Source organism: Capra hircus, chromosome 8, assembly GCF_001704415.2.
Source record: "Capra hircus breed San Clemente chromosome 8, ASM170441v1, whole genome shotgun sequence".
Classification (NCBI taxonomy): domain Eukaryota; kingdom Metazoa; phylum Chordata; class Mammalia; order Artiodactyla; family Bovidae; genus Capra; species Capra hircus.
Genome location: NC_030815.1, coordinates 39,071,890 through 39,096,124, shown reverse-complemented (window position 1 = coordinate 39,096,124; position 24,235 = coordinate 39,071,890). Strand labels below are relative to the sequence as shown.

General features: G+C 38.3%; 1 protein-coding gene across 1 annotated transcript; it reads left to right on the top strand.

Moving 5' to 3' along the window:
• Positions 984-18,142, top strand: CD274 (CD274 molecule). Its single transcript, XM_005683693.3, has 7 exons — positions 984-1,084; positions 5,663-5,728; positions 6,820-7,161; positions 12,618-12,902; positions 15,086-15,193; positions 16,600-16,659; positions 17,718-18,142. Exons 2-7 carry the CDS (start codon positions 5,677-5,679, stop codon positions 17,738-17,740), a joined length of 870 nt encoding a protein of 289 aa, XP_005683750.1. The 5' UTR covers positions 984-1,084; positions 5,663-5,676; the 3' UTR covers positions 17,741-18,142.

The window sequence follows — 24,235 nt, the reverse complement described above, 5'->3', positions numbered from 1 at the left end:
ACTTGGGAAGCAGGTGCCTAACCATGACAATGAACATCTCAGTATTCATTCATCATCCCTATTTTGAATTGCCCAATGAGATGAATAAACAGGAAAGGCAAGCAATGAAGAGTCCAATTTATCAATTTAAAATTATTATAAAAAGAAAGAAAGGAGGGAGGGACGGACAGTGAGACTGCCCTAGAGAGCCAGAACGAAAGAGCAAGAGAAATGCACCCAGAAGTTCGGTGGTGCTTTAAACAATCCTGGGCTCCTCAGTGTGAGTCACGTGGTTTCAGCTTGCCCTCAGCCAGTGATCCGGAGTTACCAGAGGATTTTCTCGACCCATACCTAGAATGTGCTACCCTAACCTGGATCTCAAAGAGGCAAAATAGCAGGATCCCCAGAGCATTCTTAAAAGGTGTCAGTCCTGATGGGAAGTTATTTTAATGATAAGGCAGTTATGGTTTCACTATGTCGAGGAACTTTGAGGAAGTGACAAAATCCACGTTTTAAAAATAACATTTCCTATCATACACATACACCTACTTTCTAAATAAAAAAATCAACGCCATTCGGACCTGGAAGAGGAGGTATAATGAGTAATTACGGAAATATCGTTTCACTTTCTTTATGTTGTAGATCGAGTTATGTCAGGATGATCCGACATCTTGTAAAAAAGCTTTTATCAGAAAGGGGAAACCTCATGGCAGAATTTAGTATGGATTCTCAAGGCAAAACCAACGTCGGACATCTGTGATGATTTCCGACGTTGGTTTGTTTCTAAATACTGTTTAAAACGTCAGATAATGATGTTTTCATTTTTGAAACTTTTCTTTTAAAAAGCTGATTTACGGGAAGCCGAATTTAAGTTTCACTTTTGGTTTCTTTTGTCTATCTTTTTATTCCAAGAATGGAAAAAACGCTTATTTCCCAACTCACATGCTTGGGTCAGGATGAGAAAATCCAGTCCCGTCAGCGCTTACGGGGCGGGCCAGAAAGTGGGCGGAGAAAACCCACGGGAGCTCAATAGCTGCGGGTGGCCCTGGCAGTCCCGGGCACAGCGCCGAAGTCTCACCGCCAGCCGCGACTCTCCCGCCGGCAGGTAGGGAGCGTTCTCGCTCACTGGCCAGCGTCTTTGGCTGCCTCACTCGCTTGGCACTTTAAAACAGGACTGCCACATAGACCTTTTCTTTGGGATGGAGAGAGGAGAAGGGAAAGGGAGAGCATGTGCTGGTTTCAGTGATGTAGAGCCGATTACTTGTCTAAATTAAGAACAAGTAACAGATATAGCTTTTCGTTAGGCGGGATTTAGTTTTGCTTATCTTGTAAGTACATACATGTTTCTGCGCGTTCATGACTGTGGTCCTGAGGTGGGCAAACGGGTCTAGAGGGAAATTTCTGGGCTGGAGGTCAGGACACCTGAGTCCTAGTACACTTTGAGCCGCTCACTAGCAGTCTGATCTGGGTAAGTCCTCACACCCGCAGCATCTCCTGAGGCCCCTTCTTGCTGTAAGAGCCAGGATACCCGAACCGGAGTTCTTGGGTCTGTCTGCTCTGAGGAGTAAAGGAGTCCTGAGGAAAAAAATGTTAAAGCATTTCTTAACACTTTGAGCCTAGCCTGTATCAAAGTTGAGTTTGGATTTGTCTTATAGGGATGTCATATCAATATTACACCTTGTTTTGGGGGGCTTAATGTGGATGAGTTTCTACGCTTTCTAAAATCGCTTTCCAAAAATGTGATTTTTTTTTTGATGGCTACATTCCATGATGCTGGATAACCAAACAAAATTAATCCCCTCATGCTGGACGTCAAGATTATTTAGAGGTTCACTCTTTTAGCCATTCACCCAGCTTCATTGCTTATAAAAGCTAGAACATTGGTGATTATTTCCTTCAGATGAACTCTTACAAGTATAACTACTAATCAAAGTCTGAATGATTTAAGAGCCTTTGATACAGATTGAAAATTGCCTTCCAGAAAGGTTGTGCCAGTTCATATTGACAGTAGCCCAGCAGTTTATTAGAACTGTGACACTTTAAAATAAATTCATAATAATAATCAACATTTTCCTCCCTGCCCCTCAGTGAAATAGAGTAGGCAGAGGTTACAGGACAATAGTTAGAGTGTGTTCTTAAAGGAAGCAGCAGAAATAGTGTGGAACTGAAGCCACACCTGGGAAATGTAGAATAACTCAGTGTGACTAAAGGGAGGGAGTCAGGGCACAGGATTTAGTCAGGTTTAATAGAGTTTGACAACAAAGGCTTGTGAAGAGTCGCACCCAACTAAAGAGACTGAATATGAGCACAGAGGTTTAATAGATCAACTATCTTGATCTGTTAATTGAGTAGGTTTTCCCCTTGCTTGGAGACATTTTCAAACTCTAGGAATTTTTAAAAATCAAATTGTAGTTCATATACATCAGATAAAAATCAAAGGAAACCCTGAACTAACAGGTAACATGACAGTCCTTGCTTTTAAGAAAACCTGAGTTCTTTTCCCTGACTTTCTGTCGTGTCTGCCCTACCTTGGTGAGATAGAGAAGTAGTATCAGTTCCATATTGGTATACTGGGTTCCCCCAGGGACAAACCTGCTTCCCCATCCTGAATGAACCATCACTTCTTTCCTAGTTCACATTTTCTTACTCTTTGAATGTCTCAGTTCTTGTCTGGGAATTTAGTTATACTGAGTTTCTTATCTGAAGACGATGTTAGTGTTCTTATCTTAGACCAGCTGCCCCGATGTGGGGTTTAGAGGTCAAGAAAAAAAGAAACTGAAGTCGCTCAGTCGTGTCCATCTCCTTGCAACCCAATGGACTGTATGTAGCCCGCCAGGCTCCTCCGTCCATGGGATATTCCAGGCAAGAATACTGTAGTGGGTTGCTATTTCATACTCCAGGGGATCTTCCAGACCCAGGGATCAAACTCAGGTCTCCCGCATTGCAGGCAAACACTTTACCTTCTGAACACCAGGTAACTGTTAGAGGTCAAAGACCATGTCTACTTACATGGTCTCTTAGCTTCCCACTACTATTCCCTCACTAACAATAGCTGTACTCCAAAGGAATGGAGCCCTGGAAGAGGAGGTATGATGAGGACTTAGGTAAATATCAGATCTAATCCCTCACCTTCCAGTAAACTTTCATTACCTCTAAAATTTTCAACCAGATTCGTCAAGAGATAGGAACTCCATCAAGGAATGTCATAAACACTGGAAAAATTAGTTGAAATCTGTGAGTGGATTTAATGTGCCTCTGTTGTATGCAGTAGTTCTTTGCTTGTTTTTCTAATAATTAAATTAGAATATATATATGCATATGTGTGTGTATATATATGTAAAGTAAGTGCTAGGTGAAGACACAGTATAACTGGCACCAGTTGTCCACATGTGTCAAAAACTAGGAAAATGTTCTTTCTCCTTGATCAGCAGTTCTACTTGGGGAAAATCTATCCTCAGGGCTTAGCCTGGGACCTGGTACACAGTAGGCACTTAACAAATATTATCTGAATACACAAATACTTATGTTATTTTAAAAACTGAACACAATACTATACCTAACAACAGGGAAACTAAACATTATGGAGCCACTAAATAAGACACTTATAAATATTGTGTGGCAAAATGGAAAATATTCATCAAAATATTAAATTTAAAAAGTGGGTGTTATGTGTCTAATTGTTTTTAAAAGCTTCATAGGGGAAAATCTAGAAGGAAAATATATACTGAGATACTCACAGTGGTTGCAAGGTTTCTCAACCTTGTCATTGTTGACATTTGGGACCAGATGTATCTTTGCTGCAGGGGTTGTCATGGGCACTCTAGGATGTTTAGCAGCATCCCTGGCCTTCACTACTTTACTACTAGATAGTAGCAGATAGTGCCTCTAAAATCTTTTGATGTCTGTTGTCATATGCTTGTGTTTTTGTTTTTGTAAGATATATTTCTTAGAGAGGAAGTGAAAGCTAAATGGCATATACATTTAAAATTTTAATGGAGATTACCAAATAGCCCTCCAAAAAAAGAGGTTATATAACTTCACATTCCTATCGGTAGTTGTTAAAGAAACCCATTTGTTCATATCCTCATAAACACTAAATATTAGGAATACTTTTAGTCTTAATCAAGCAAATAAGTGAAAAATTATGTCTCATGTCTTAAACTATTATCTTTTCTTCATTGGTAAGATAGAGAATCCTTTCCTTTGTTTAGATGTCATTTGTATTTCTTATTCTCTGAACTGCATAGTAGAACCTTTGGCTCATTTTCCTGTTGGGTTGTATGTAGTTTTCTTACTGATTTTTAGAGCTATTTTTATATATATGGCATAAATCTTCTCCCTTACATATGTGTAGCATTGATTAATTGATCAATTGTGATTTTTTTGTGTATATACAAAGGTCACAGAGATTCTTAAGGGGGAAAACTGGCTTTCTCTTCAAAGTGTGTAAATATATGTATATCATGAGAAAATGTTAATAAGTAAACTGATTTGCTGAACTATAGCCCAAATCTTCTCTATTTACTGAATATATGCTCCTAGAAGAAAGAGAGTGATTTTTCTTTCCTGTTCACTGCTATATCTCTAGTGCCTAAAATAGTGCCTGGCACAGAAAAAGTATTCAATTAAAAAATTGGTAGAATTTCAAGCAGGATGACACAATGAAGAGTAGAATTGAGGCAGATACCACTGAAAAAAGGCTGTGAGTGAGTCACATCTTAGTATGAAGTGGTTGAAGCCAACTGTTTCTCCTTCTCACTCCCCCTGCTACTAGTGGAATCAGTTTATTGAGGAAATATAATATAATTTATAATTTGGAATAAGCAAAGGACAAAAGAACAGATTTTGGAAAGATGGCACCTTGACGAGAACTGGCATGGTTTGGATAATAATCTGGAAGAGTTGAATAGTTAAAGAGTAGGATGAGGGTTGGAGAAGGCAATGGCACCCCACTCCAGTACTCTTGCCTGGAAAATCCAATGGATGGAGGAGCCTGGTAGGCTGCAGTCCATGGAGTCGCTAAGAGTCAGACGTGACTGAGTGACTTCACTTTCACTTTTCACTTTCATGCATTGGAGAAGGAAATGGCAACCCACTCCAGTATTCTTGCCCGGAGAATCCCAGGGACTGGGGAGCCTGGCGGGCTGCCGTCTATGGGGTCGCACAGAGTCGGACACAACTGAAGCGATTTAGCAGCAGCAGCAGCAGCAGCAGCAGCAGCAGTAGCAGCAGGATGAAGGTATTCAGCTGCTGAGGGGAAAAGGCATTGAAGGGTGGGAGGCATGGAAGTCAGACTCTGCTTGCTTTGAAATTTTGTATAGGGCAGGCTTGGATTTCTAGAGATGTTACACTGTAGAAAAAACCCATAAGATATTTGAGAGGATTTTGGTGCAATATTTTCATCTTGGTTTTCTTTTGTGTGTACAAATTTTTTCCAGGCCTTGTAATTAAAATTTTAAAGTCTCATCATAGTATCTTTTTTTTTTCACTTAGATTTATATGACTATGGGATATTATGTGAAGGTATTGAACTTCTAAATTCCCTGCTGCATTTTAACACTTACAAATCAGTCATTGTCTGGTTATCAGTAGACAGTTTCAATTAGAACTGCCAAGTTCCATAATGTCTGGGTATTCAATTATTGAATAAAGGAGTTTCCTTTTTTCTGTTTTCCATAATTAGGTCATTCCAGAAAGATGAGGATATATAGTGTCTTAACATTCATGGCTTACTGTTGTTTGCTGAAAGGTAAGATGCAAAATCCTTTCATTAGGTTCTATATTTTAAATATTTTAACTATAAGATCAAAAGTGAAATAATGGATATAATTTTTATATAGAGGACTTTTTATTCTTCCTTCATTATAGTTGATAAACATATTTCATAAACCTATTTCACTGGACAAAGATATAAGGAGTATGGACATACTGAAAGAAACGAAATTAACCCATATCCATTACTCGTTGTGTGCATGCTAAGTCGCTTCAGTCATGTCTGATTCTTTGCAACACCATGGACTGTAGCCCGCCAAGTTCCTCTGTCCATGGAGATTCTCCAGGCAAGAATACTGGAGTGGATTTCCAGGTCCTCCTCCAGGGGATTTTCCCAACCCAGGAACTGAACTTGCATCTCTTACATCTCCTGCATTTGCAGGCAGGTTCTTTACTACTAGTGCCACCTGGGAAGCCCATCTATTACTCATTATCCATTATCTATTTCCCAAGAATAATTACTGAAAATATCTGGGGAAATGGCCTATGTGTATACTTTTACATATTTGTTTTAAATAAGGACAGGATCATTCTATCCACCTTGCTCTATGACCTGTTTTATCCAATAAGTATATTCTAAGAATTGTAGCATAGATGGAATGTCAGGGTAACACAGTACCTGTATCAGCCTGAGATGCTCCCTAAATCTCTATACTCATCTGGCCAGACAACTGATCAAGAGTTTGGGGCAATAAGTAGAAAGATCCATTGGGATCTATGATATAGACTCTGTAAAAGGCAAATAAGTGTCCAGTCAAAGGACATTCTGGGCATGTCCACATGAAACAAAGTCTTCCTGGTTATAAGTACCCCTTTACCATGTACTAGTTCTACAGTAGTGTATATTTATGAATTTGGGGACAACTTGTTTAGATAATTTTATTATTCTAACTTGGGAGTGAGATATGTCTCAGGCTCACTGGATAAAATAAATATTTCAGGGAAGTAAGTCCGTAAGTGTAATTATCATGTAAGTGACCAGATAAAGCTTCTGTAAATCCTGGACTCATTCTATAAATTTTTTGAGGAATTTTCTATCTTCTAAAGATTGGTTATCTTTCTTTTCAGCGTTTACTATCACAGTTCCCAAGGACCTGTATGTGGTAGAATATGGCAGCAATGTGACGTTGGAATGCAGATTTCCAGTAGACCAACAATTAAACCTGCTTGTATTAGTTGTTTACTGGGAAATGGAGGATAAGAAAATTATTCAGTTTGTGAATGGGAAGGAAGACCTGAACGTTCAGCACAGTAGCTACCATGGGAGGGCCCAGCTGTTGAAGGACCAGCTCTCCTTGGGAAAGGCTGCACTTCAGATAACAGATGTGAAATTGCAGGATGCAGGGGTTTACTGTTGCTTGATCAGCTATGGCGGTGCTGACTACAAGCGGATTACTTTGAAAGTCAATGGTAAGATTTATTGTAGATAATAAGGCACAACCTTTGTTAAAACCATATCTCAGTGTTGAACTTTTCGTTCTTGGAAGTCCAGCTTCACTTTCCACAGCAGCAGTCTGTTATTCATTCATTTGCACACTCATCCAATGAGTGTTGCTTGAGCACATCCTATTTGATAGTCCCCAGAGATCTAGAGCCAAACATGACAGTCATGTTTCTCAGTACATTCAGTTTTCCTAAAAATTCCTAATCTTCACTTTTTTATTATTATAAAAGTAATATGTATACACATACTTGCAAATAATTCACATACTATTGAAAAGGATACAATGAACTACAAAAATGTCTCTCCACCCTTCGCCACTATATCTTCCATGGCATGCAAAGGTAATAATCACTATTTGTATGCTCCTCCAGGAATTTTTAAATTTAGTACCTATTTCTCAGTTTTATGAGGTCTGCCTGCATTTTCCTTCCTTGGAAATTCTCTATGTCAAATGTAAATACATATATTAAAAACAAATCCCATTGTAAAGTTCACATTCAAAAATACTTAAAGTCAATCTATGAAGGCAAAAAATAATCATGTCAAGTATTGAATAAATGAAGAATGTATGAACTGTGCTCACTGGGCACACTTTCATCTTAAAAATCTGTGCCAATATTATGTTGGAGCCTTGAAGAGGAACTGTGAGTGTCCAGTTCCTAGGTACTGACCTATAAATATGATATCTGGCCACCTGGGCTCAAAATTTGGGGTTGCTTCTAGCTAAATATGGAGAAGGAAATGGCAATCCACTCCAGTACTCTTGCCTGGAAAATCCCATGGACCGAAGAGCCTGGTAGGCTGCAGTACATGGGGTCACTAGGGGTCAGACACGACTGAGCGACTTCACTGTCATTTTTTACTTTTATGCACTGGAGAAGGCAATGGCAACCCACTCCAGTGTTCTTGCCGGGAGAATCCCAGGGACGGCGGAGCCTGGTGGGCTGCCGTCTATGGGGTCGCACAGAGTCAGACACGACTGAAGCGACTTAGCAGCAGCAGCTAGCTAAATAAAGGAAAACACCTTAGCTGACCACCTCTGCTTTCACTGTTAAGATCCACAAAATTGAGAGCTGAAAGAATCCCAGACGAGAGCAGCTAGTCCAAACACCCGAAGAAATCTCCACAAAGGATCTTCTATTCACATGCTTACTGCGATGATACCCTTGTCATTTGGACCTCCTTTCCATAGCCTTTTGTAATTTCTTTCAGATACTGAGTTGGAATCTGCCATCTATAGTCACAGTTTTGAGAGTATCTGCTTGCTTCTTTTTTTCACATGGTGACCTTTTAATATGTGACTAGAGTTAGTGTTCCTTGGAGTTTCTATTCCTGACCTAAGCATCAATCCGAAAATCTGTAATATGAGTAAGAAAAGTTTACTTTTATCATAAAAGAGTAACTAATCATTATACACTCAAAATAAAATTTATATAGGAATGTGTCTTATTTCATGGTAAAGCACTGGGCCTCTGAATTTGGCTCAGTTAATGCTACTGTTATCAAAATCTCACTTGTCTTATGAAATAGATTTAATTTAATTGTATCTTACCATATGTTTCTCCAGAGCAGATATTTATAGAAACAAGCTGATGGGATCCCAGGTTGAGATTTTTAACTTTTCTTCAGTCTATCAGCAGTTATCAGGCATACTATATTTCAAGGTATTAAAGAAATGATCAAGACTTAGCTCTATGAACAGCCAGCATTGTTAGATTTTGGGTGGGTAGGAAGAGTATCAGCCTGGCATAAGTAGATTCGAAGGAAGTACAGAGTATAAGCTTCTGCTTCCATAAGAAGAGTCATCAGCCTGTAGGGAGTATGCAGAGAGTGGGAAAGCTGTCCCTGTTGTAAAGTTGTTCTTCCAGTTTTTCTGGGCTCTGTAATGTCCCTTGTGGATTTGTGATTTTCTTTGCTGTAGTTTAAAACAGTAGAAAACTTTTCAGCATTGATGGTTTTTCCAAGGTGGGGTCCTTGATGGAGCAAAACAGATGACCAGCCAGATTTGAGGATGTGATTTGTTTGACCATTCCATTTCATATTGTAAATTACTAAATTGGCATCCTAGTCCCAGAACATCTCATTGTCATTTGCACACAGTGGTCTTGGAGGTTACGTTGAGCTGCACTGAAAGCAAGCCAGACACCAAGCTTTCATTGCACTGAACCAATGCTGGCTTACATGAGCTTTACAACTCAGGGAAGTATAACTCCTGAGTCATCTCCATATGCAAATAATTTCACGAGTAAAGCTGTCGAGCTTCTCTTCCCATCACTGCAAACATGTGGTCTCACAGCTTCCCCCCAGGGAGTTCAGTCACCATGGGATTTTAAAGGTGAAACATTTCAAAACTAAAATTTGAGTTTAGTTTTAGATTACCTCAATTATTATTATCACTTTGGTGTTATTGCACCTTTCATTTTTGTTTAAATACCAGATTCTCAGACATTTGACTTTTCAGTTGAAAATGTTATTTTTAACTTGAACACTGAACCCTGTAGCCAGGAAAATGAAGTGCCCATTTATACTTTCAAGAACTTAAATAGGACTAGGCAACTGAAAGAACAAAGTATGTGTAGTTATCCTGATAAAGCTAATTGTTTGTATGGACCAAGGATTAACTGCTTTACCACCCCCACCTCTCCCCCAAATTCACCAACCAGTCTTGTTTAAGTTTTTTCTGTAGCATTTGACCCCATATCGTGTAACATATCATATAAATGTACCTATATATTTTGTTACTATCTCTCTTCTTCTTCTAGAACGTACAGTCCACAAAGACAGAGACTTTGGTCTGTTATATTTATTGCTGTTTTCCTAGGACTTGGCATATAAGAGTAGTAGTAAGACAGGAACACATAAAAAATTTTTCTTGAATGAATGAATGATGTATTTCCTCAAATAGGATAAATCTAAAATTTTTGAAACTTGAACATGTTTGGATATATAAAAATTTATTTCCAAGGCTGTTCATCAGGAGCTGTCAGTACTTTCTAAAGAATACCACGTGAGTGCACTTTGGTAGCAGTAAGAAGAGGAAGAGCAACTCTAGCAGTAATTCTGTAGTACTTAAGGGCCAGGCCCCACTCTAAGCACTTTGCCTGTATTACCACATTTAATCCTTAAATGACTCCATGGAGTCAGAGCTTATCATGTTAAAAATGCACATTTTTCACATTTTACTAGCTCTGAAATCTGAGTGTATCTTTCAGTAGGTAACATCTTAGAGTCAGTGACATGTGGTATTACTCTCCTCATTTCATTGATGAGGAAACTGAGATCCAAAGAAATGTAAGTAATTTGCCAAGTTCATTCAACTATTAAGTGATGAAGCCAGGTTCTAAACTCAAGCAATTTGGCTCTGAGGTCTGCCCTTAACAGCCAGGTTTTATTTTCTGTGTTTTTACCTCCAAAGTGTGTATTGAGCTATATTAATATATTGACTTAAAACTACTATTAACTTTTCATGGTCTGGATTAGCACATGTGTACTCCAGATCTAGTAAACCACTCATCTGCAAATGTTTTTGATTAACTATCCCATCAGGAAAGCATGTTAAACTAATGTATTTATGTGTGTGTGTTTATAAAGAATATATTTGTGCTAGTATATAGGTTATGTCATAAGAAATCGACAATTTTAAAGGCAAAAGACATTGAACACCACCAATTTCATATGGTTCATATGAAAATACCTTGGACAATCTATAAATATAAAAAATACAAATTTTAAAAAGATGACATGAGAATTTAATAAACATTATTTTCAATGTCTTACTAATTATGATGCTTCACTATCATCAGGTAATTTCAAAGCAGAGTGTCTGTCAGGTGAAATTCATCGATACCCAAAGTGGATGGTCTTGACAATCTTGAAGTTTTTTTTTTTAACCAATGCCTTGTCCTGTAGAGTTAGGTACTTGTTTTACTTCATAAAGTTGTGGTAAGAAGTATCACTCCTGCCATTTCCTTTTGGTTTTAGCTTAAATTATTGGTAATATCTTCAATGCTCATCTTCTTTGTGGTAAACCTTTTTATTAGTTGTTCATTTTGTAAGCAGGTTAGTTTAGTTAAAATTAGATAAGAGAACCTGAATATCTGTAACAATCTCAAACAAGTCACTGTCCTCCCTTTGGTGTTATAAAATTCCTCTATTCCTTTAAGACCCTCATGAGGTGCATGAAGTGAGGGGCAGTGTCATTCAGTAAAATTTGTTAAGCTTAGATTATTTCTTAATTGTTATGATAAAAATACATATGAGTGTAAGTTCTAATATTTTCTTCTTATACCATTAGTGGTAACACTAAACTATTAGGAGTAAAAATTATGCCAACAGAATAATAACATGTTAACATAGTTATAATGAATAAGCATGAAATAAAGCTCTTAAACAATATAAGTGCACTAATATACTAAAATATTCAGTACGTTGGATATCTTAATCCTAAAAGCATCCCAAATTAGTGATCTAAAATTTAATCGAAGTTAAATGATTTATTAAAATAACCAGCTAAAAAGTTTAAAAAATAAGTATCATAATAGTATTCTAGATGAAATCCTAGAACAGCAAAAGGACAGTAGGGAAAATCTAGTGAAATGGAACAAAGTGTAAGATTTAGTTAACAGTATTGTTCTAGTGTTAGCTCCTTAGTTAGGACAAAAGTACCATGGTAATGTAAGGTGGTGACAGTAGGAGACACTGGGGAAGAGGTACACGGGTACCCTATACTATCTTTGCAACTTTTCTGTCAATCTAAAACTATTCTAAAATCCTATAAATGCACTTAAACTTTTAAAAGTACCATTCAGGAACATGTATCAATTTTTACAGTGACATAATACTATTTTCATACCTAATTTCTGATCATTCACCTAATGTTGAAAAAGTGAATGGCATATCAAAATGAAATTTTCTGTTTATTAAATAAAATGTAAGAAAACAGTGCTGAACAGCTGGAGAGGTTTGTATTTATGAAGACACCTTTACAAACAAAGGGGAAATGTCCAGGAATAAATTTAAGAATTTGGTCCTTTATAAAAACTATAAAACTTTACTGAGAAACATATAAAGACTTGAACAAATGAACAGACATGTTTTATATTTGGATAGAAAGACTACTGGTTTAAAGTTGAACGTTCTCTTTTAAAACAATCTGTACATTTACTTTGACCTCAATAAAAACAGCAATATACTTTTTATAGCAAGATAGGTATTCCTTTAAGGCCAAACTTGGCCCAAGTATGAGTGGAAGAGTTGAGGCCAAACTCCAGACATTCCCCACTGCTGAGACATCTGAGCTTTAAGATTATTTCTCTGAGAACAGCCTGGATAGGTATTCTATCTAAAGTTGACAAGACCAAAAAGCCACATGTCTAGTTCTGTGTTAAATGAAAGCCATGCCTTCTTTTTGTTCATGACCTAGCTCCATACCGCAAAATCTACCACACAATTTCTGTGGATCCAGTCACCTCTGAACATGAACTAACGTGTCAGGCTGAGGGTTACCCTGAAGCTGATGTCATCTGGACAAGTAGCGATCACCAAGTCCTGAGTGGCAAAACCAGCATCACCAATTCTAAGAGGGAGGAAAAGCTTTTCAATGTGACCAGCACACTGAGAATCAACACAACAGCTGACAAAATTTTCTACTGCACTTTTCGGAGATTAGGTCATGAGGAAAACAACACAGCTGAGTTGGTCATCCCAGGTAATATTTTGAACATCTCAATTAAAATGTGCCTAGTATTGTCTCTTGGTACGTAGCCTGATGCCTGCTCATCATAAATTTTCATTGTTTGTTGAATGAATGAATGAATAAACTATATTTATATGAATGAACTACATTTACAAAATGCATTCTTCTTCCTCACCTCCATTCATCTGAGTCATATTTCTACTTAGTAAACATTAAGGACTGATGCTAAAGCTGAAACTCCAGTACTTTGGCCACCTCATGCAAAGAGTTGACTCACTGGAAAAGACTCTGATGCTGGGAGGGATTGGGAGCAGGAGGAGAAGGGGATGACAGAGGATGAGATGGCTGGATGGCATCACCAACTCGATGGACATGAGTTTGAGTAAACTCCGGGAGTTGGTGATAGACAGAGAGGCCTGGCGTGCTGCGATTCATGGGGTTGCAAAGAGTCGGACACGACTGAGCGACTGAACTGAACTGAAACATTAAGCAAGCATTTATTCAATATGCTGTACGTTCCAGGCATTAGAAGCTCATAGAAAAGTAAAAAGCAGTTAACACTCTGCAGGAAATGGATAATAAAACAGGCAATCTCATTTCATGTTAGAAATGCTCTTGTGGCTAGGGGGATCCGCAGGAGCACCTGAGAGGAAGACTCAACTCAGGCCATGTTTTAGGAATCCAGATCTGAGTGCATCACAGCTGTTTCCTTCTTTCCAGAGTTTCTGTGGCAGGAAACAAATAGGATGTACTTTTCTACCTTATTCCAGATGGGAGAGTGCCTTCCTGCCCATTCTGTCTCCTCCAAGGTAGTCTTCTTAGTGCATAAATCAGTGTTCCCCTGGGCAAGCGACTTGATTTCTTCTGTGCTTTTCACTTTTCTTACATAGTTATAACCTATTGGGCAACAGTATCCTGGAAATACATGGGCTACAATGCATGAAAATGATTTGAGACTCTTGTTTGCACAGAATCAGCTATGTTTTTTTTATCTCACTTTCCTACAGAAGTGGGTAAGGCAGGATTTAATCTGGTGAGAGGCTCAGACCTTTAGAGAAGGTAAGCCTTGAGAGCATGATGTTAATATAAACCTAGAGGTCTTCTCAGAGGCACTTCTCACCACACTCTCCTCACCCCCACTAGATGTTGACAGTAAAGCTCTGATACTTCAGAGAAAACAACCCAAAAATTGAATAGAATAGGTGAACAATAGGAAAAGACAATCCAGGGTAGCCCTAAGAACAAAAAGAACAAAAGCAGTTTAGAAAATTAAAGAGTCACTTTGGGAGGAGCTGCATTAGTATTTCCCTGCCATTTAAAAGCTGTTTTATAACAACTTACTTGTGGGAAGACCTAGGGTTAACTCACCTAACTGTTTGAAATATGTGTTCTCACCTGTCACCTGGGGGTTTTTTCTTTAATACTTGGCACACCTAATTCATAAAGTTATTACCAGACTTTGTAAACTGACAGCTACTGGAGAAAGACTGACTATGATTGTGGCTTTAAAACTTGAACTAGGTAATCACGAAGCATAGCTAATGGTGGGAGGTGGGAGTTCGTCTCTGAGCAGCATGTGCCATGAGACTGCTTTTCTTCCTGCAGGGGCTGGAGATAGATTAGTGAAAAGTACCAGTGATTAGATGTCCCAAGGTGTTCAAACGGTGGAGAGAAAAAAAGCAAACCGTGATCTACAATCATGGCCACAGATGTGGGGAAGAAGGAGTTCTTTTGGGAGTGCCAATTAGCCATCACATTGCATCTTTGCCATGTGCAGTAGGCTGCTAGCTTTTATATTAAGGAATGCAAGAAGTGAAATAATCAAGGCTATCATAGAATACTGAGCTGCCACTCCCTATGAAAAGCATTTTATTAACATTTAGCCTCACAAAAATTTCAGTATCATTTCTATTTTGTAGACTGGTTAAATGATTTGCCAGAGAACTCAGAGCTAGTGAGTAGCAGCAAAACTTAACCCCAGGTCCACCTGTCCAACACCTGGGCTGCTTCCAGTTTTCCATGTTGCCCCCATTTTCATATCTGAGGTATTTCACCATTCCAGCCACTCACTGGAAAGGAACTTTTGGTACTTAAGAAAATGCTAACCTAAATTAAACTTCAAAGATGATTATTCTCTTGGTCCCTCCCAAAGAAAATTTTATCTTTAGTCAGTTTCATTTTATTTTGTTTTTCAGAACCATATCCAGATCCAGCAAAAACGAGGAATCACTTGGTGATTCTGGGAGCTCTCTTCTTGTTCCTGCATGTAACCCTGGCAGTCATCTTCTGTCTGAAAAGAAATGGTATCTCCTTCATTGTGACAGTCTCTGGTGGGGTTGTGGAAAAATGTATGAGAGTGCTGCTGTTGTCACAGTGGCACTTGCCGGGCAGAGCCAGGGATGGTACATCTCCTGTAATGTGCAGGACAGTCCCAGGTATCAGAAAACTATTCTACCCCAAATGCTAAGGGTGCCCCTAACAGGAAACAGTGATTTATAAAATGCCTTTCTATTAGCCTTCCCTGCCAGGGCCAACTTTCAATTATGCAAAGTATATTTTTAGCTACTGTTCTGTAGCATCATTTGAATTGGAGGGTGGCAGTAAACACTTGTAGTAACATTTCTAAGGGGTTGAGAGTTGGATCATGGCTGCAGGCAAACCTGACTTGCCTCTGCAAGGTAGCACAAAGATACTCCACTGTTTCACAGCAGTTATAGTGAAGCTGTGCAGGATTGCAGGGTGAAGATCAGGAGAAAAAGGGTGTGCATGGAGGTTGAAGAAGACCAAGTGTTAAACAGTTTCTTTCTATCATGCAAATAACCACAGACTTACAGGAAAGAAAGAGTTAAAATGCCTGTTGGTTTCAGCTGAATTTGTCTTGAGTTAGTTACACTGTTATATTGAGCTGGCTTCTGGGAGCTTTAAATAATAAAAATAGTTCCTTACGTAGAACAGTGGTACTTTTTACCACAGAGCAGTTTGCTGAAGGTATTATATAGTTTTCAAAATAATTTTAATGTGTATATTTCTCTATTTACCCAAGAGGACAATTAAAATTCAGGAAAATGTGTCTATTCAAATAATTTCCTTTCATTTTAAGATGATTCAGAGTAAACGTTTCCCCAATACTTTGAGAAGTATACCAAAGGATCCGATGATGATCTGTGTATAGAGTTATCTGATGGCAAATAGGGAAGTGGAAAATGGAAGGGAATTCCAATAGTTGTTGAGAAATTCCCTACAACCCCTTAAGAGGTGGGTGGATCTGGGAAAGTGGTGTAATTGAGGGAGTGGAGGTCAGCTTCTTTTAATGAACAGAGAACTGAGACAGCCAGACTAGTTTCAGTGATAGGAAGATCCTGAGGTGGTGTTGATTTGTCCAAGGAAGTGGCTGTGACCACAACTTGCATTTCCATGTGAAAAATCATTAACTGGCATTAGAAAGGGCTAGAAAACTAAAGTATAATAAAGGGTCTCAGGATATGGTACATCTGTGGGGGAAGAATAAAAAATAAAAGTATATACCCCTGAAGAAAATTTAGAAACAAAAGTATGTGTTCTAAACTGTTGGGACCCCTGGGAAAAGGAAGTCTACCAGATTTCCTAAGGGATTAGAAATATTTCATAGGAACCTAGGATTTAAACTTGGGTCACTGTGTGGGATATATAGTTGTATTACATGAAAATAAAAATAACTTTTTTCTTCAAGTGAGAAAGATGGATGTAGAAAAATGTGGCACCCAAGATATGAATTCAAAGCAACAAAATGGTAAGAATTTTAGCAGGGATTGGAAGTTGAAGAAAGGAAACAAAAAGTTAAAGAACAAGGGGAAAGCTATTATCATAATCTCCCCTTATTTTACTGAATGCTGAGTGTTGGAACTACTAGCTCCTATTTGTTTCACAACTCTGATATAAGAACGGTTCCCACAGTCTGAGATTTAGGGATAGCAGAGGGGAATAGAGGGATGGCCCTTTGGGGAGGTGGGAGAAGGAGGCAGCTTTTCTCTGCTAGGTCCTTTGCTTTGCATCCTAACATCTCCCTGCATTAGGGGACCAAGCTGATTTATGTGGATGGGTGATAGATGAATGGATGGGTAGATAGATAAAACTTTTATATTGGGCACTGTGTGTACTGCTGCATGTACAATACCTCAATCTTCTCCCTCCTCAATATCAAAGAAGATTTATTTTTTTATTATCCCAGGATAATACTAGATTATCCTGTTTTATAGTGGAGAAAGCAAAGAATCAAGAAGATAATATGAATAGCTCAAGAACACAAGTCTTGACAAAAATCAGGCTTTGGAGCCTGCTAACCTGACCGTGGAACCTAACTCTTAACCTGTTCACTTAAATCTGTTTCACCACAAATGTCTACATTTGTAGAAGTCCAGAAAGACCTCACCCAATCAAGATCATTGAACTAAGAAGAAAACTATATTAAGGTTTCTGATTCTTCTTATGTAATTCGAAACCAAACTTCACAATAAGCCCAGGTTTAAGGTTAGTCTAATTACCCTGGACAAGCTCAGGCATATTTCATTATGTAGTCCATAACACTCATTTGTGTTGTAAAGCTAATTAGTGAGTGTTGTTTGGAGCTTCTTAGAGTGACAGACCATCCCAGTTTGCCAGGAGGTAAGGGTTTTCTCAGAGCATGAGTCTTTCAGTTTCATAACCAGGACAGTTCCTGGCAAACCATGGTAGATGGTTACAGTCTATCATGTAAAGGGAATTGGGCATAAATATAATGTTTCTTTGTCTTGTTGAAAGCTTATTATATCCTCTAGCAAATATATCTTACGTTTCTCTTTCACTCTTCAGCTACACATTTTGAGGAGACGTAATCCAGTGTTGAAACTTCTGATCTTAAAACAGGGATTCTCAGCCTGTGGTTTGGGTTTATCAGACCAGAGATATGCAGTGGGCCAGGGGGCTGCAGATGATGTAGAACTTAGAAAGCCCACGCTCTGAAAACAGAAGCTGAGAAAGAAGAGGACAGAGGAAGAAGGAATAAAGGTACCGTGGAAGGAAACATTGGTACTTCCAAATGGTGAAAGACTCATCAATACATGTGAAAAGGAGAAAGGACACTTCTAAATGATGAACCTCCATGCACATTATCCATCACTCATCTTAGGAAAACAGGTTGAGATTCCCTGATTTAATGGTCAGTTCCTACAGAAGTGCCCTTTGCCTTTACTCAGTGTCTTGATTTGTCTTCTGCTTGATTGAGCATCCCAGTGTTGCCACAGTATTTGAATATGATTTATTTTTATTTATTTTGAGTCTGTGGGGTCTTGTCATGTGAATGTGGCTATGAGTGATTTCTTTTGAAGATATGCTGTAGTAGAAATTAACACTTTGTCACCAGACCAAATTTACTGCTCAATGACTTGTGCATGTCAAGTAAAATGTAGTATTTGTAAAGTACTTGATATCCTCTATAACTGTCAGTACTTAAGAATCATAGAGAACAAACCATTAGTTTGTATAAGATATTTTTAATGCCTTGTTTAACCCACTGATACTTCAATTGACTTGGATAATCTTATTCTCAGACCTCAAAATAAGATAAGTTACCAAAATATCTCTTACATTTAAATATCAGCTTTACAACTATGTGTGCACATAATCTCATTTCATCCCTGTAGCAACTGTGTTGTGGTAAGCACTATTATTCTACCTGTTTCACAGCTGAGGGAGCGGAGGTACAGAAACTTGACCAAGGCAATACATAGCAGACTTCAGATTTCCAAAGCTGTCACCCTTCGTCCTTTTATTTATTTATTTATTTAAGTTGAGGTATATAGTTGATTTACAGTGTTGTGCCAATCTCTGCTCTTAAGCAAAATAACTCGGTTTTATATATATATATGTTCTTTTTTAATTATTAAAGAATTAATGCTAATGCTAATGCTAAGTCACTTTAGTCGTGTCCAACTCTGTGTGACCCCATAGACGGCAGCCCACCAGGCTCCCCTGTCCCTGGAATTCTCCAGGCAAGAACACTGGAGTGGGTTGCCATTTCCTTCTCCATTAAAGAATTAATAAAAACACTTTTTTTACCTTCTGTCCTTTTAGAATATAATTTACAGCTATGCTTTACTTTAAGACATGTTCATTCAGCGAACATTTAGGAAGTGCCCTAGCGTGTCAATCACTGTGCCAGGCAGAGTCTACAGATATGAGCAAGATAATGAAACTTCCCTCTAGGAGCTCATAGCATAATAAGGACATCAGTAAGAAAATGTATTGCTACAATATGGTCCATTATAGCACAAGGTATAAGAGAAAAATGTTGTGAGGAGGAAAGTTTAGAAAGCTTCCAAAGGAGGGGATTGTCTAGGTAGCCAGCCAGTGTGTTCCTGGACAGTTGAAAAGCGTAAATATTTTAAAAATAAAAGTGATTTCAGTTTATGAGATGTCAGTATTCTTTAAAACCATGGAAAATGGCTCTGGAAATCCTTTTCTATCACTGTATTTACCCCTGATTTGTTTGCTTTTGCCATGAAATTTGATGCTTATTTATATAGGGCCTGGTATTGTTAATAGCAGTTTTCTTTTTTATTTAAATGCAACTGAATTTTGAATTTATACTTTTTCATGATTCGAAATTCAAAAAGTCCTGGAGGAGACATTAAAAAGTCTCCATTCCATCCTCCTACTCATCTAGTTTCCCTTTCCAGAAGCAACCACTGATCTTTCGTTCATTTGTCTTCTAAAGATATTCTGTGAATATATGTGGAAATACTTGTAAAATGTTACATATTTTTTATTTTTGCTCTTTTCCACATAAGTGGTAATGTGTTATGCATCTGCTGTGCACTTTGCTATTTTTATTTAATATACTATTTCTTATGTAGTAGATAGAAGAAATGTGAAGTTCCCAGAGGCTGGGCACTGTCTTGTTTGTTCTAGGTCATCTTTTCCGTAGCCTCTTAGTGTCTTTCAGAAGATGGTGTGCATGCTAAGTCACCAGTCGTGTCCCTGTGCGACCCTATGGACTGTAGCCTGCCAGGCTTCTCTGTCCATGGAATGCTCCAGGTGAGAATACTGGAGTGAGTTGCCCGGCTCTTCTCCAGGGGATCTCCCCATCCCAAGGATCAAATCCATGTTTGATCTTCTGGGAGACATAAAAGAAGTGGGTTCGATCCCTAGGTTGGGAAGATCACCTGGAAGAGGGCAGGGCAACCCATTCCAGTATTCTTGCCTGGAGAATTCCATGGACAGAGAAGCCTGGCAGGCTACAGTCCCAGGGTGGTACATACCAAATAGTTACTACATTTAGACAACCAGCCTTTGTCGAGTACTTGCTCTATGACTGTGTCTGGATTTGGTTTATTTTGTGTTTCTCAAAGAGAGAATGTGTTTCTCACAATGGATTTTCCAGAATGTACCATGTCAACCTGGCCTTAAAGGATGACTTTATTGCTAAGTCTGTTTGACAGAATCATGTCTGGAACTTGTTTTTGTTTTGTTTTGTTTTGTTTTCTCTTGAGTAAAAACTTGACTTTGATGTTGCACTTGCAAAATGTGTTCTTTTTGAAATTCCAGTCAAGAACCCTGACCCTAGATCCTCATTTGTGCCAGAAAAGGCTTATGAGGCCTGTGAGCTGTCTGAACCCTTGAGTCCAACCAGTTCTTACCACTACACAGGTCTCCTAAGATACTGCTTTCCAAAGGTTCAGATGCCCTCTAAGGAGATCCCAGAATATTTCTTCCCTCCTCACTTACCTGGATCAGTGACAAGGAAAATATTCTTTGCTTTGCCATATATCAAGGCTGAAGAAACAGAATCTCCGACAGAAATTTTCCTGTTTTCTTTTTATACATGTTCATTTGCACAATATCCCTTGTTTGGGTGACAGTATCCTTTGTTTTGTGTGAAGTACAAGCAAGAATTTTGGTTCAGCAAGTTGTGAAGTCTGTTTACTCCATTCCTAAATCTTAATGCCTTTTTGTGGTGTTGGATTTGTAAGGCACTTTATTCCTTTGTCTTGTGTTTCATTGTAAATGATATAGGCAGAGACGATATCTAATTCTGAATTTGTCATTGTTTACACATGCATTAATTTAATAAAATGTTCTTATTTATTTTGTTCCTCAGTTCATCTGCATATCGATTTTCTTATTTCCTACATGTTTTATAAAAACATTCTGAGTTTAACATCGCAATGGAGACAATTACCTGGAATATCTTCAGCTACGTTCTTAGTTCTGTTTTTCATAGCTATGTAAACATAGCTTCTATGTTTATACAGTATACTCTTGCAAACCTTATGATGAAAAATATCAAAAGCATGTTTTAAAGAATGTATTGAAAATTTTCATCCTCTCTCACTCGATAGCTTCCTTTAGGATAATACCAAGAAGAGAGTCAAAATTGTGATGTTCAGATCACTATTGTGAAGATCTGAGGGAAGGGAGATGACAGAAAAGTGATCTTCGAGAGAACTATAAGGAAATGAAGGGACTTTCCTTTACAAGAGTACTCTTCTCAGATCAGTAGACATGGCCATGCAAGCCCATGCGTGTGAAGCTGGATTTATTCAGTCATCAGGTTCTGAAAAGGAAGTGAGAAACCTAGAACAAAGTTGAGGATTAAGGCCTGGCACAAGGTGGGACAGTAAGATTTAATGTGTCAACTAACTTATGTAGTCATTAATCTTACTTTAAAGAGACTTTTAATCGTTTCTCTAAATCAGACACTCTTAAAAGATAATGATGACTATTTCTAAAAATATATGACAGATTATAGATGATTCTAAAGAAAAAGCATCAGTATCTTTGTAGAATGATGATATAATGTTAATGCTACTGCTGGGAAATGAAAGCAATAAAAATCTTTAGCTAACATCAGAATATTTCACCTTTCTGACCAGACTTCCTGGCTGGCTTTGATGGTCATGGTTCTGGATGAAATTTTGTGACATTGGAAGGGTCTATACTGTAGGAAAGTTAGCCTGAAAATGGACCATGAGCTTTCATTACGGTTTTACTCCAATCCCATTTATAAGCATGTGACTGTTTGCCACAAGTGGACCAAATATGTTTTTATCTAAATATTTTAGTAACATATCAGTTCAGTTCAGTCACTCAGTCGTGTCCGCCTCTTTGTGACCCCATGAATTGCAGCACGCCAGGCCTCCCTGTCCATCACCAACTCCCAGAGTTTACTCAAACTCATGTCCAGCGAGTTGGTGATACCATCCAGCCATCTCATCCTCTGCTGTCCCCTTCTCCTCCTGCCCCAAATCCCTCCCAGCATCAGGGTCTTTTCCAATGAGTCAACTCTTCACATGAGGTAGCCAAAGTATTGGAGTTTCAGCTTTAGCATCATTCCTTCCAAAGAACACCCAGGACTGACCTCCTTTAGAATGGACTGGTTGGATCTCCTTGCAGTCCAAGGGACTCTCAAGGGTCTTCTCCAACACCACAGTTCAAAAGCATCAATTCTTCAGCACTCGGCTTTCTTCACAGTCCAACTCTCACATCCATTCATGACCACTGGAAAAACCATAGCCTTGACTAGAGACAGACCTTTGATGACAAAGTAATATCTCTACTTTTTAATATGCTATCTAGGTTGGTCATAACTTTCCTTCCAAAGAGTAAGTGTCTTTTAATTTCATGGCTGCAATCACCATCTGTAGTGATTTTGGAGCCCCCCAAAATAAAGTCTGACACAGTTTCCACTGTTTCCCCATCTATTTGCCATGAAGTGATGGGACCAGGTGCCATGATCTTCGTTTTCTGAATGTTGAGCTTAAGCCAACTTTTTCATTCTCCTCTTTCACTTTCATCAAGAGGCTCTTTAGTTCCTCTTCACTTTCTGCCATAAAGGTGGTGTCATCTATAGGTTACTACTATTTTAAAACTTAGAATTCAGAATTAACTTTTTCACTATATATATATATATATATATATATATATATACCTAACCAAATTTGTGAAGATAAATACATTTCATTTTTATAATTTTTCCCTATTCCAGGCCCTGTAAGTTTCAAGGAAATATTACAAACCAAATATTTCCTATTATAATTTAAATATTTTCAGAATTATCTGTATTTTAAAACTTAGAATTCAGAATTAACTTTTTCACTATATATATATATATATATATATACATATATATATACCTAACCAAATTTGTGAAGATAAATACATTTCATTTTTATAATTTTTCCCTATTCCAGGCCCTGTAAGTTTCAAGGAAATATTACAAACCAAATATTTCCTATTATAATTTAAATATTTTCAGAATTATCTGTATTTTAAAAGAGATTAGGGCCTTTCCTGGTGATCTACTGGCTGAGACTCTGTGCTCTCAATGTAGGGGGCCTGGGTTTAATCCCTGATCAGGGAGCTAGATCCCATATGCCACAATTAAGGGTTTGCATGCTGCCACCAAAGATCCTGCATGCTGCAACGAAGATAGGAGATCCTACATGCTGCAACTAAGACTTGGTGCAACCAGATAAATAAATATTTTTAAGAGGTTAAATTTTAACCAAATTGAAGCAGTTATTGTTCTGTTGCTCAGTTGTGTCCGATTCTTTGCGACCCCATGGACTGCAGCACGCCAGGCCTCCCTGTCCTTCACTCTCTCCCAGAGTTTTCTCAGACTCATTTCCATTGAGTCGATGATGCCATCCAACTCTCAGCCTTTGTTGCCCCCTTCTCCTCCTACCCTCCATCTTTCCAGCATCAGTCGCTTTTACAATGAGTTGACTGTTCACATCAGGTGGCCAAAGTAGTGGAGTTTCAGCTTTAGCATCAGTCCTTCCAATGAATATTCAGGACTGATTTTCTTTAGGATTCACTGGTTGGATCTCCTTGCAGTCCAAGGGACTCTCAAGAGTCTTTTCCAACACCACAGTTCATCAATTCTTTGGTGCTCAGCCTTCTTTATGGTCCAACTCTCACATCTGTACATGACTACTGGAAAAACTGTAGCTTTGATTATATGGATCTTTCTCAGCAAAGTGATAGCTCTGCTTTTTAATATACTGTCTACGTTTGTCATAGCTTTTCTTGCAAGGAGCAGGTGTCTTAATTTCATGGTTGCAGTCACCATCCACAGTGTTTTTGGAGCCCAAGAAAATAAAATAATTATGATAATTACTATTTATTGAGCATGTACTCTGTGTCAGGCACTAGGATTACATACATTATCTCATTTAATGTCATGGCCTGGTGATAAGGTGTGCCACAAAAGTGCACCACATTTACCTGGAAAGCTACCAAATCAGGAAAGTTAAGAAAAACTGGAGCATTCATAAGGCAAAATTGGAATTCCCTGGTGGTACAGTGGATAAGAATCTGCCTGCCAATGC